At 37.5% G+C, this 13,768-nt stretch overlaps 1 protein-coding gene and 1 pseudogene across 2 annotated transcripts in view; one reads left to right on the top strand and one right to left on the bottom strand.

Moving 5' to 3' along the window:
* The window catches only part of LOC102846315 (regucalcin-like), a 14,774-nt gene extending 4,541 nt beyond the window's left edge, over positions 1–10,233 (top strand). For both annotated transcript variants that reach the window (XM_006881767.1, XM_006881768.1), the window contains 3 exons: positions 4,266–4,397; positions 4,997–5,151; positions 10,183–10,233. In XM_006881767.1, the coding sequence (XP_006881829.1) occupies positions 4,266–4,397; positions 4,997–5,151; positions 10,183–10,233 (338 nt within the window). The remainder of the gene's footprint in view (positions 1–4,265; positions 4,398–4,996; positions 5,152–10,182) is intronic.
* A 1,446-nt stretch (positions 10,234–11,679) lies between these two features.
* LOC102864113 lies at positions 11,680–13,580 on the bottom strand (annotated as a pseudogene).
* Between the last annotated feature and the right edge of the window lie 188 nt (positions 13,581–13,768).

The raw sequence follows: 13,768 nt of genomic DNA on the forward strand, positions 1-13,768 counted from the left end.
TTGATTATTGTTATTTTTGTTATGTGCCATCTAGTTGGATTCAACTCATAGCTGGCCCTCCACTTGATTTTATTTTATTATTTTATTTTATATTATATTATTATTTATATTATTTTATTTATATTATGTTATTATTGTTATTTTTGTTATGTGCCATCTAGTTGGATTCAACTCATAGCTGGCCCTCCACATGATTTTCAGAGACTGTAAACTTCATAAGAGGAGATTGTCCATCTCTGTCTATTAGAATAACTGGTGGATTTAATCTGCTTGTTGTTTGGGTTGGCAGCACAACCCCTTACCAATAGGCTGTCAGAGCTCGTTAAGTATGACCATAGTTGGCATTATATGGATATATCCTTAATTCTTTTTCTTGCCACCAGCGCCAGAAAGGAGCTCAATGTAAACAGAGGTGTATAGCAAAGTGGAGTTGGGGAGAGGGTGGAAATTGTGCAGCAATGAAAGAATCTTTGTTAAAAAGAAAAGCGAACTGAAGGAGGGGTAGGGAGGAAAATGTGCAATAAATGGGAATCCAAGTTTTTTGTAAACTTTTGTTAAAGTATTAATAAAAAAATAAATAAAATGGATCCTTTATTACTATAAGGTACTTAAAGACATAATATAGAGCAGAATAGGATAAAAAAGCTGAAAATTTTAAATTACTACAAATAATAAATTATTTGTATTTTTAACTATTAGCAAGTATTCAGAGACAAATTAGCAGTTTTTTAAAATGGGGAAGTAAAAAAAGTGGTTGCAGTTCATCTTCATCAATGTATTATAATGAGTCACAGAAAGTGTGAGGGAGGGAATTATTTAGATGAATTTAGAAGGAAACACTTTAAAACTATCTTATAAGATATCAAATTTTTTTAAAAAAATTAAACTTTTAAAAAAATCACAAACTTTTTCATGCATATTTAATAAGAAACAAAATATTCCTATGTAGTGCTTTTTTGAGACAATTTTTATACATTTTACTTACCCATGGTTTTGTGTCTTGATCTGATTATGATGGTTATTTGGGGTGTTTTTTTTTTTTGTTTTTTTTTTGGTTTGGATTTTTATTATGCTAGTTTATTTACAAAAGTGGAATACATTGTTTTTCAGACCAAATTCCTCCAATTTCCCTCACCCCACCCACCCATCAAATTGTACAACCCCATGATTAATTCCCCCCTCCCCCTGCACAACCTCATCCCACTGCTTCTACCCTCCCCTCCACCCCTTGGATTCTTATACTCATTCTACAATAATGGTTTTATAAAGTATTTGTCCTTGTTGGACTGAGTTAGTTCACTCAGCATAATGCTCTCAGTCCCTTCCAAGTTAGGTAATAATTTACAAAATCATTGCTCCTGGGTATTAATTCCATTGTATGAATGTCCATAATTTCTCAATCCATTTGATTGTGGTTAGATATCTGGGCTGTTTCCATGTTATTGCTATGGTGAATAACGCTGCTATGAACATTGGTGTATAAGTCTCCGTTTGTGCCTGAATTCTCATTTTCTCAGGGAACATTCCATTCCAAACAGTGGAATAGCTGGGTCATATGGAATTTCTATGTCCAGCTTTTTGAGGAAGTGCCAAACTGCCTTCCAGAATGGTGGTACCATTTTACAATCCCACCAACAATGTATAAGAGTTACTATCTCGCCACATCCTCTCCAACATTTATTACTTGCTGTCCTGTTAAACTTTGCCACTGCTTCTGGGATGAGATGGTTTCTCATTATGGTTTTGATTTGCATCTCTCTTATTGCCAGTGATTTGGAGCATTTCTTTATGTGTCTCTTTGCCATTCAAATATCTTCCTCTGTGAAAAGTCTTTCTATGTCCTTTGCCCATTCTGTAATTGAGTTAGCAGTCTTTTTCTTGTGGAGGCCCAGGTGTATTCTGTGTACTTTTGTTATGAGACTATTATCTGAGATGGTATTATCAAATGTTTGTTCCCAGTCAGAGGTTTTCTTTTCACCCTGTTGGAAAAAAGGTTTTGATTTGCATAGGGATTTAATCTTTAAAAGGTTTCATTCATCAATTTTATTCTCTTCAGATAGTACATTTCTGGCTATATTTGGCAGTCTCTTTATACCATAGTCTAGGACTTCTAAGCTTGACCGCAGGTTGGCTCTTATGTACTTTATGGTTTTGGCCTTTACTCCTAGGTCTCTGATCCACCTTGAGTTGATTTTTGTGTATGGTGTGAGATGTGGATCCTGTTTCAGCTTTCTGCAGGTGGAGGGTTATTTGGTTTTATAATGTAAAAGCCTCTAGTTGAAAAAAATTTGTTATGATAAAATACATTGCAAAACTTTGACATTTCAACCATTTATGTATAAATTTAATAATATAACATTTAACATGTTGTTGCAACCATCACCTCTGTATGTTTTTATTTTTATTCAAATTAATATAAAGAATCCTATTCAACCATTCACACACATTTTGTTTTATAACATTAATTATAACCCTAAAAAACTGGGTCTCTATATATTTGCAAACTCTGGAAGCAGAAGTGGCATCCACTTTCATAATAGCTTGCCTCTGGAAACCCTATGAACCTGAAAAAGGATGAAAGTCATGCAAGTGTTGAGGACTTCTGTACATAGGGTCGCTATGAGTCGCCTATGACTTGATGACACTTAACAACAATGACAACAACAACTCTTGCCACTTCTGTTCTACTCTTTTACTTCAGCACTTTTCCCCCCTTTGTTTTAGCTTCTCAACACTCTAGTATAATTTTCAGAGTCTCTTCTGACATCCATTTCAGTTTTTGCTTTCTTCTCTGTCTTTGTAATGACCTTCTGCTCTCTTCATGGATGATACTCTTGATGTCATCCCACAACTCATCAGTCTTTGATCATTTGTATTCAAACCTTAAAACCTTTTCTTAAGATGATTCTGAAATTCAGGTTCTCATGGACTTGTTTTTCTTTTGTCTCAATTTGAACTTGCACATGAGTAATTGATGGTGTATTCCACAGTCTGCTGTAGCCTAGTTTTACTGCTGATATTGAGCTTCTCCAATGATTCCTTCCACAGATACAGTCAATCTGGTTTCTATGTAGTACATTAGGTGAGGTCCATGTGTAGTCGTCATTGGTGGTTTTTAAAAATGTATTTTCAATGAAAACATCATTGACATACAAAACTCCACCATTCTATTTCCAACATCATTTCTGTCACCAAGTCCATACTTTATGACTCCTATTCCTTCTTCATTATTTCCAATTTTGCATTCCAGTCATCAATTATCAATTATTATGCATCTTGAATCCATGTTTGGTCTGGTCAGTTTCAGATTGCAAGGTGTGGTAAAAGTGTGCAATTCCTTCCTCTTTGGTTTTAGTTGTAGAAGTGTGTATGTGAGTAATAGTCGTATTAACAGATCTTCCTTGTATGTTGTTGTTGTTGTTATGTGCCATCGAGTCACTTGCGGCTCATAGCGACCTTATGTACAACAGCCCTAAACGCTGCTCTGTCCTGTGCCAATCGCACTGTCTCTGACACTCCCATCCTGATTACCCCAGTCACTGAATCAATCCACCTCCTAGAGGGCCTTCGCCTCCTGCGCTGTCCCTCTACCCTCCCAAGCATGATGTCCTTCTCCAAGGACTGGAGTCTCCTCACAACATGTCCAAAGTATGTTAGATGTAGCCTCAGAATCCTTTTGAGGATTTACTAGATTTTGTGTTTGAACTATTTCTGTGGCACCATTAATTGCCTTCTAAGTCTTTGAGTAAATCAATATCATTATTGTGACTGAACAGCCTCTAACCACAGACTAAAATTTTTCTGAGGTAAACATGGAAGAGTTTCAAGTTCAGGCCAACTTCAAAAGAACTGGTAACATTTTACTAAAGAATCTGTTTTCCATATTTTTTTGGTTGCCTCGAAAACATATTTGTGCCTTAACAAAAGGGCAACCCAATCATGTCGAAATTGTAGGGGAATGATTTTTCCCAAATCACATGGGAAAGATTTTTGTTGACGGGTACCCACTTATATTTCTGGATATTTTAAATTTAGAGTTAGGAATCCCTCTGAACCATACTATCCCTGGTGCCCACATGTCATATGTTGACCAAGTAGGAGAAATTATTATCAATCATCATCTTTGGGTTTGCAGCACAACTAGCTGTGGCCTACTCTACCAGAGCTTCTTTATACAAGATCATCTTGAGGGCTCACTATTTGATGCTTAATGTTAAGTGATCTGTTTTGCTTGGCGGTTTTGTTTGTTTGTCTTTTTACCTTAGCCAACCGCCGAAATGTTTATAAATTGGAGAAAGAAGAACAAATCCCAGATGGAATGTGTATTGATGTTGAGGGGAAGCTTTGGGTGGCCTGCTACAATGGAGGAAGAGTGATTCGTTTAGATCCTGAGACAGGTAGGCTTACAGAAAAATTGAAAGTCTCTGCTATTTCTGGACAACATCAGACATGAAGATATATTAAAATGGTTTTACTGGATGATTTGGGATCAAATCCTAAGATAGAGTCCAAGATTTATAGTCATAACTTCTTTTCTTGTGGAGATGTTTATTTTTTCCTCAGTAATTTTTTTATTCTTGTAAATATATAAACTATTGTTATCACTAGGCACTGTATTATTTCTTCTGATTCACAGTTTTACCCTATAAATAGCAAAATAAGACATAGCCTGGTCCTGCACTACTCTTACAATGTGTGTGTGTGTGTGTGTGTGTGTGTGTGTGTGTGTGTAGCACTTGCCATTTCAGCAATCTTCATATATACAATTTGAAGACATTAAATATGTTCATGTTGTTTCAACCATTACCTGTTCAAGACAAGACTTCTTGCTCAAAAGAAATTGTCAGAGAAAGTAGTCTAAATGCATAGCATAGATGAATTCTGACCTCTAGAGTCTTTTTAGAACTTCCCTATTACTTCTCAAGAGATTCAGAAATGTGGCTCATGTTGGAAATGTGCTAGATCTTGAGTTTAAATAATCTATTTGATCATCTAGGAAAAAGACTCCAAACTGTGAAGTTGCCTGTTGATAAAACAACTTCATGCTGCTTTGGAGGAAAGGATTATTCTGAAATGTATGTGACCTGTGCACAGGATGGAATGAATCCTGAGAGTCTTTTGAAACAGCCTGAAGCAGGTGGGATTTTCAAGGTAATCTGTCTATTTATTTTCTTTTGGGTATTGCATAGAGGACCCTTTGTTAAATAATTGAATGATTAGTGTTTTTGTCTACAATCAAAACATGTATACAATGAAAACCTTGAGAACCTGAATTCAATTGTTTCTATTATTTGTCCAAGTTTCTTAAGTTTTCACCTTTGAGAAGATACAGTTTTACCATTGTTGTATAATTTTTTTATTATAAGAAAATATTTGCATTTTCCTTCTGTTAGGTACACAAGTTTTAGCATTCATTATTTTTATTATTTAGAGCTCATTTTGCCAGATTTTAAAACATTTTATTTAGACTGACTAGATTATAGATTCAGAGCTTAATCCACAGGGAATTTCACTGCTAACCCAAAGGTGATGCCTTTCTAGTAGTTTGAATCCACCAGCAGCTCCACAGAAGAAAGATGGCCGATCTCCTTTTGTAAGAGTTAGTCTCCAATAACCCATTATGAGTTGGTGTCTACTCTCCGGCAGTAAGTTTCATATTATAGGTTAGCTAAATTCCAGGGAGTATTGGCCATCCTGTCATGCCAACATGGACCTCAGCTGGAGTCTGAGAAGGATGTCCTGTTTCATGATATTTGTATCCCTGGTTGCCTTTACGATATGCTCTTAAAGGTATAACATCTACTTCTCAGTTTGTTTATTGGGGAATGATTTGCCTGTTGCCAGTTACTTTATATTTTCAATGTGTGTGTTGTTATTATGTGCCATCGCGTCATTTGCGACTCATAGCAACCCTATGTATAAGAGCCCTAAACGCCGTTCTATCTTGTGCCAACCTCACTGTCTCAAACACATTCATTCCCATCACTCCAGTCACAGAATCGATCCATCTCATTGAGGGTCTTCCTCTTCTGTGCCGTCCCTCCACTCTGCCAAACATGATGTCCCTCTCCAAGGACCAGTCCCTCCTTGCAACATGCCCAAAGTATGTCAGACAAAGCTTCAGAATCCTTGACTCCAGGGAACATTCTGGCTTCACCCTCTCAAGGACAAACCTGTTTGTTCTCCTAGCAGTCCATGGTATATAGGGTTGAGTATTACCATGTGCTCCAATTAGTACAACACTTGTCTTTTAGTCCACTGTACTGGTTTAGTTTGTGGGCTGCTGTAATATTAAAAAAAAGTACCACCAATATCTAAAGTGCCAGAAGGGTCACCCATGATGGAGATGTTGCAGCAGAGCTCCTAGATTAAGACAGATTAGGAAGAAGGATTGGCCATTCACATCCAAAACAACGGGTCTTCAAAAACCCTATGAACTGAGGAAACAGGTAGTTACACTGTTAGAGGTAAATCCAAGGTAGAAGGTGACTAAAAAATAAGTAGCAACAGTTGCAGACATTAATAATTGGAACATGGAATGTACAAAGTATGAATGTAGGAAAATCAGAAAATTGTAAAATATGAAATGGAATGCATGAAGATTAATATTTTAGGCATCTGTTAATGGAGATGGACTAGTATGGGGCACTTCGAATCAAGTAATCATAAAATTGACTATGCTGGGAATGAAAAACTAAAGAAGAATGATGTTGCTTTCATAATTAAAAAGGCAATTTCAAGATCCATCATGAAGTACAATACTGTGAGTGATATGATACTATTTGTACACATACTAGGAAGATTTATTATGGAGCTATTATCTAAGTATTTATACCAACAACTGATGCCAAAGAGAAAGAGATTGAGGAATTCTACTAACTTTTGCAGTCCAAAATTGACCAAACATGAAATCAAGATCAATAAATAATTTTTGGTGACTAGAATGCAAAAGTTGGAAAGTATGGACTTGGTGACAGAAATGAGAAGTTGAATGATTAAATTATGTGTGCTCAATGATTTACTTATAGCAAATATCTTTGTCAAACAATGACTTTATACATGGACCTTACCTGATGACTGCACAGGAATCAGATAAACTCTATTTGCAGAAAGAATCATTGGAGAAGCAAAATATCAGCAGTCAAAATCAGACCAGGTGCTGATTATAGAATAGATTATCAATTACCCATGTACAAATTTAAACTATAGAAAGGCAAAACTAGTCCACAAGAACCAAAATACAACCTTGAATCTATCCCAGTTGAACTTAACAATCATCTCAAAAACAGATTTGACTCAGTTACAAAAAGACAAATACTGTGTAACACCACTGTTATAAAACAAAACTAACATGGAGGTTGGGAGGAAACTAAGAAAAGAGGGAATAAATAATGAACACTGCATTGGAACAGACGAAGGAAATAACTGTTTAAAAGGAATGTATTATTAGGCATTATTTACATGGCAATAGTCCGGAATAAGAGGTGCATAGTTAAGTGAACTGGGGTGGAGGAAGGGAGGAAGTTATACAACAGTGAATGAATTTTTTTTAAAGTGAACTGGGCAGGGGGGCAGTTAGGGAGGAAAATGTGCAACAATGAATGAATGAAATCCAAGTCTTCTGTAAACTTTTGTTAAAATCACAACTAAAAATATTTTTTAAAAAAACGAAAAGAGGTTTAAGTCATTGAACACCTGTGATTGAAGACAAGAGAAACTTTGGGGAAGATATAAAAGATATTATGTACGAAGACAGCCAACTACATTTAAATTTCTATTTATGTATTATTGACTATGCAAAGGCATTTGACTGTGTGGATCATAACAAATTATGGCTAACATTGAGAAGAATGGGACTCTTAGAACACTTAACTGTGTTCATGAGAAATCTATACCTAGACTAAGAAGCTCTTGTCCAAATGGAGCAGGGAAACACAGCATGGTTTAAAATCAAGAAGGAAGGATGTGTGACAGGGTTGAATCCTTTCTCCATACCTATCAATCTGTGTGCTAAGCAAATAATTCTAGAAGCTGGATTCTATGAAGTGGAAAGTGGCATCAGAATCAGAGGAGGACTCAACAGCCTGTGTTAAACAGATGATACTACCTTGTTTGTTGAAAATGCAGACAATGTTTAATGCTTACTGTAGAAGATCAAGGACTGCAAGATTTAGTATGGATTGCATCTCCACATCTAGAAAGCAAAGGTCCTCACCACGAAACCAACAGTCAACATTATAATAGATGAAGAAAGGATTGAAGCTGTGTTCAACACCCTGGGTACCAGCAGTCAGGAAATCAGTAGAAATATTGTCCTATGCAAGTCCACTGTCAAGGACCTCTCCAAAATGCTTGAAGAGTAATGAGATCAGTTTGAAGAGTAATCCATGGTATTTTTCACCCACGTACTACATATCAGAGAGCTGAACAATGAATAAAGATGATAGAAAAAAATTGATGTCTTTATGCCTTTGAATTTTGATGCTGCAAAAGGGTCCTGAATATCCTATGGACTGCCAAAATAATGAACAGATACGTGTTGGAAAAAGTTCAGTAAAAGAGTGTTCCTTGGAGGCAAAGATGACAAAGTTTCATCTCTCATACTTTGGAAATATAGCTAGATGAGGCTACTCCTTGTAAAGGGACACTGCTGGGAAAGGAGTATCAGCAAAAAAGAGGAAGACCCTCAATGAGATAGATTCACATGTAACTTCAACATTGAGCTCTAGTGTGTCAGACATGAGATAGAGCAGGCTCAGGTTGGCTGTTTGTTTATAGGGTTGTGATGAGTCATTTTCAACTAAACAACATCTAACAACAACAACACCCAGGAAAAAATGTGAATGAGCTTAGAAAAGCAGTGTTGAAACTTATTTACAAAATTTGTTGATTGTTTAATGTCACAAGAATATTTTCAGCCTTTTAACATAATTTTTTCAACAAAACAAACACCGATGAAAATATGGACCTTTTGAGCTGAAAAGAAATATAGAAATTTTCCTATTCAGACTCTGTTCTAAATAGATGGTAAAGTGATAAGAAATGGAAAGGAAATATAAATTCAGTTCCAGATACTGTTTAGTAGTAAATAGTTGCTAGTTTATGTCTTTTTTATGATGGAGTATGTTATTGTTATTGTTAGGTGCCATTGGGTTGAGTACAACTCATGGCAACACAACAACTGGTCTGAACACAGTCCTATCTCGTGTCATCTTCACAATCTCTGAACCCTCAAGCCCATTGCTGAACTCACCATGTCAGCTCACCCCTCCAACTTTCCAATCAAATTCCTTATTCAAGGAATAGCTTCTCCTAGCAATATGCCTAAAGTATGTGAGATGAAGCTTTATTTTTACAGCACTTTGGCTGTACCTTTTCCAAGCCATATCTCTTTGTTCTTTTGGCAGTCCATGGACTCTTGAGCACTTTTTTCCAACACCAAAAGCATCAATTCTTTTTCTCTGATCCTTATTCATTGTCCAGCTTTCAGATATATAGCAAGTGATTCCAAAGACCAGGGCCTGGATCCTTGGAAAATATCAATAGCACATTGTTGTTGTTGTTATGTGCCATCGAGTCATTTCCGACTCATAGCGATGCTATGCACAACAGCCCTAAACCCTGCTCTATCCTGCACCAACCGCACCGCCTCTGACACACCCATCCCGATTACCCCAGTCACCAAATCAATCCATCTCATAGAGGGTCTTCCCCTCCTGTGCTGTCCCTCTGACAATAGCACATAGCAAGCAAAATACTGCTGAGGATCAATCGAAAACGCCTAGAACAATACATAAACAGAGACTTGCCAGATGTTCAAGCTGGATTTAAAATAGGCCATGGCACCAGAGATATAATACTTATGTCAGATGGATCCTGGCTAAAAGCAAAGAATAATAAGAAAATATCTATTTGTGCTTTATTGACTATGCAAATGCATATTACTATGTGGATTATAATAAATTATGACTGACATTGAGAAAAATCGGAATTCCAGATTGTGCTCTTGTGAAACCAAGACCAAGAGTTTGTTTTGTGACAGAGCAAGGGAATACAGCATTAAGAGAGGGAATAAAACAAGGACAATAGCTAGCTAAGTATATTATTGTGAATACTAAAGTTGCTTTACAGAATACATGTGAATTATCTTTTTTTTACCAGATTTTCTCTTTTTTTCAACAGATAACTGGCCTGGGGGTCAAAGGAATATGCCCCTATCCTTATGCAGGATAAGTAATGAGATTTCTTTCTTCCTGAAGGAAACATTGAAGTCAACTAGAATTCTGGGGGTGAGATCTCAAAAAAATGAAACTATGATGCTATTGTTTAGAAGCATTATTACTATTTAAAAGGTAGAATATGTTAAACAAGAGATGATGAGTTAATTTGATGACACATTATAATGTCTTCTTAAAAAGAAATGCAAATAACTTTTCAACTGTAAATCAGCCACTTGAATCCACAAATTGCTTAGAGGAAAAGACTATATTTGTTCTTTAATCTGCATTTCATATGTGATATACCTACCCACAACTTAAAAAAATTCCAATAAATTATAAACTGTTTGTGACTTGTTTCTATTATGCTCATTTTTGCTTTCACCATAACCTTATAAAATGCATTGCAATACTAATTTACCTTAAAATTACTCTTTAAATAAGTTACTTTTACAAACTACAGTGCTGTTGGAAGGTAAGAATTAAACACTTTGGCAAAATCCATGATTCCAGCTACCACCTGCCAGATATATAAGTAGTATGGCACTTTGGAAAGAATACTTTCAAAGAATAATTTATTGAGGAGTAATTGACCTGCATATGTAACCTATAGGGACCACTGGTGGCCTAGTGGCAAGGAGTTGCACTGCAATCACAAAGCCACACAGTTCTAATCCACCAGCAGCTCCACTCCACAGGAGCAGCTCCACAGGATCAGCTCCACAGGCTGGGTACTCACCTCTCGTGTGATTAACTGCCCCTGGAAAACCTACCAGAGGGTCAGCTATGGGTTGGCTCCTACTCAGCAGTACACAACAGCATATGTAACACATACAACATGATGTTTAATATATACACATCCATAAAGCCAAAACCACCATCAAGAAATAACAATTTCCTTCTAAAGCATTTTTATTTCAATTAAATGCTTTAAAAAGAGTTCCTAGGTGTTCTGCAGAAAAAGATAGCTTGTTTTTTTCTTTTTTACTGTGATTTTAACAAAAGTTTACAGAAACATTGGGTTTTCATTCATTGTTTTCCTCCTCCCACCTCCCTTCCCACTCCTGCAGTCCACTTTACAATGCAGTTCTTGTTCCAGATTGCTGTCATACATATAAAGCGTAATCATATCTTCTTTTCAGACAGTCCTTCTCTTCATACTTTCCAATGCAGTGTTCATTATCTATCCACTCTTCTCCTATTCTCCACCCCCTCACCCCCATATATCAGTCCTATTTTATAGTAGTGGTGGTGTGCAGTATCCCCCCCTTAATAGTTGTTTATTGGCAGTGGGTCGGAAAAGGTGATGGAGTTTGCAAACAGACACCACTACACACCAATATCACAAGGGCAGCAAGAGTGATAGGAAAGAGCAGACTGGAGCCCCTTCTCCTCAAATGTTAAGTCTAGGAGGGTGCTGGGGTCTGGAGTGTTGAAGGGGACAGCCTTAGAATACCTCCACTTAGTAGGCAGGGTTAGAGACGAAGAGGGACTCACTGGCTATAGTCCCGGCCTGAATGCTTGAGGTGTACTTTCAGTGGCAGGTGAGACTGGCCAAGGCTTATTTTGTATACTCCCCCTGGGCTGCCTTCAGATTCTCCTCCTTCCCACCCCAGGCCTTCAATGCAGAGGTCTGCAGGACTTAGCCATGGAAGATCATGGCCTATGGCTTCAGCAGGGGGCACTTGTTGATGGCGTTGAGGTTGATGTATGCCTCCCCCTTTGGCTTCCAGACAGGAAGGTGGTTCCAGTAACAGGAGGGGAGTGCACTGTGTGGTGCAGTGCTATGACAGTTATGGCAATCTCATGAGAAAATTTCTGTGTGCAGGCATGGCCTGGGTTTACCATATTAGTCTTCAGCAAAGTGCTTTCCAAATAGATGTCAGCCAGCACCTTCTCATTTATGTACTGACATCACTTCAGGTTATGGTCACCATCAGGGAGGATCTCAGTCTTCACAGTGGACACAATCCCATTCTGCTGGTAGATTCTGGCATAATGCACTAGCATTTTGGCATTTTCCACAATGAGGGTTTGTGTTTTCTAATTTCAGCACAAAGCACCACTTGGCAAAGTCATCTCCATCCTTCTTATAATGGGAACAGCACTCGGACAGCCCATTCAGCCCTTGGGTGGTGGTCTGGTCATTAGTTCTTGCCAGGGGTACCATGTCCTTGTCTATCTTGATACCCACAATACCACCCTTAGATTTGATGACTTAGGGGAAGGGATACCCATTATCCACCTTCTGGTAGAGAGTCTCTTGGGCAGGATGACACCCTTCCGATGCAGGGGTCGTCATGGTTGTCAGTGGTCAGCAGGAGCTGGCGGTAGAAGTGCTGGTTCTCCTATTCTCCTCGGTGTTTGTTGTGCAGTATTTGTCCTTTTGTGACTGAGATATTTCATTCAGCATAATGTCTTCCAGGCTTATTCATGTTGTATAATGTTTAACGAGGTCATTGTTTTTCAATGTTGTGTATTATTCTACTCTATGAATGTACCATAGTTTTTCTGTACATTCGTTTGTTGATGGACACTTGGGTTGCTTCCATCTCTTTACTATGGAATAATGCAGAAACAAACATGGGTGAACCTGTATATGTTTGAGTCACGGCTCTTGTTTCTTTAGGCTATATTCTCAATAGTGGAATTGCTGTGCCAACTGGTATTTTTAACTTTTTGAGAAAGCACCAGACAACCTCCCACCACCTTGTATCATTTTACATTCCCACTAACGTGAATAAGAGTTCCAATCTCTCCACAAACTCGCCAGCATTTGTTGTTTGCTGCCCTGTTGAACTTTGCTATGGTTGCTGGGGTGAGATGACACACCACAGTTGCTTTTATGTGCATCTCTCTGATAGCTAGGGATTTCGAACATTTTCTCATGGATTTCTTTGCCATCTGAATGTATTCTATCATGTTTGCTGGAGATCTTCATATCCTGTGCTCAGTTTGTAATTGGTTGCTTACATTTTTCTTATTGAAGTACTAGAATAGTCTATAAGTTTTAGCTATGAGTCCCTTATTGCTGCCAAATTATTTTTCCCAAGTCTGTGAATTTTCCTTTACTCTGTTAGAGAAGATTTTTTGATGTGTGTAGTGGTTTGATTCTTCGAAGATCTAACTATATAGTCACTCTTGATTATAGGTTTTCCATTATGCTTGGAAGTCTGTTTATGCTGTGAATTATTAGGGCTCCCAGAGTTGTTCCTAGCTATTCTCTGATGTATTTTATAGTCATGAGTTTTACTCCTAGGTCCCTGACCTAACTTGAGTTGATTTTTGTGTACAGTATGAGGTGTGGAGCTTGTTTACGTTTTCTGCAGATGGTTTTCCAATTGTGTCAAAGCCATTTGTCATTTCCTCACTTTTTTAAACAAGCCATTGTTGCCTCCTATTTAAATCAGGCAAGACCCTGAATTCAAGTTTTTTTTGCTCAGCAAGCCATTCACTGTTTTGGGTCTCCTATTTAAAACCGGTGAGACATGCACATCCATGTTTATCATGGCTTTGTTCACAGTAGCAAGGAGTTGGAAATAACCCAAGTG

This window comes from Elephantulus edwardii, unplaced genomic scaffold (genome assembly GCF_000299155.1).
Source record: "Elephantulus edwardii isolate Elephantulus edwardi_28Jun2011 unplaced genomic scaffold, EleEdw1.0 scaffold00016, whole genome shotgun sequence".
Lineage (NCBI taxonomy): Eukaryota > Metazoa > Chordata > Mammalia > Macroscelidea > Macroscelididae > Elephantulus > Elephantulus edwardii.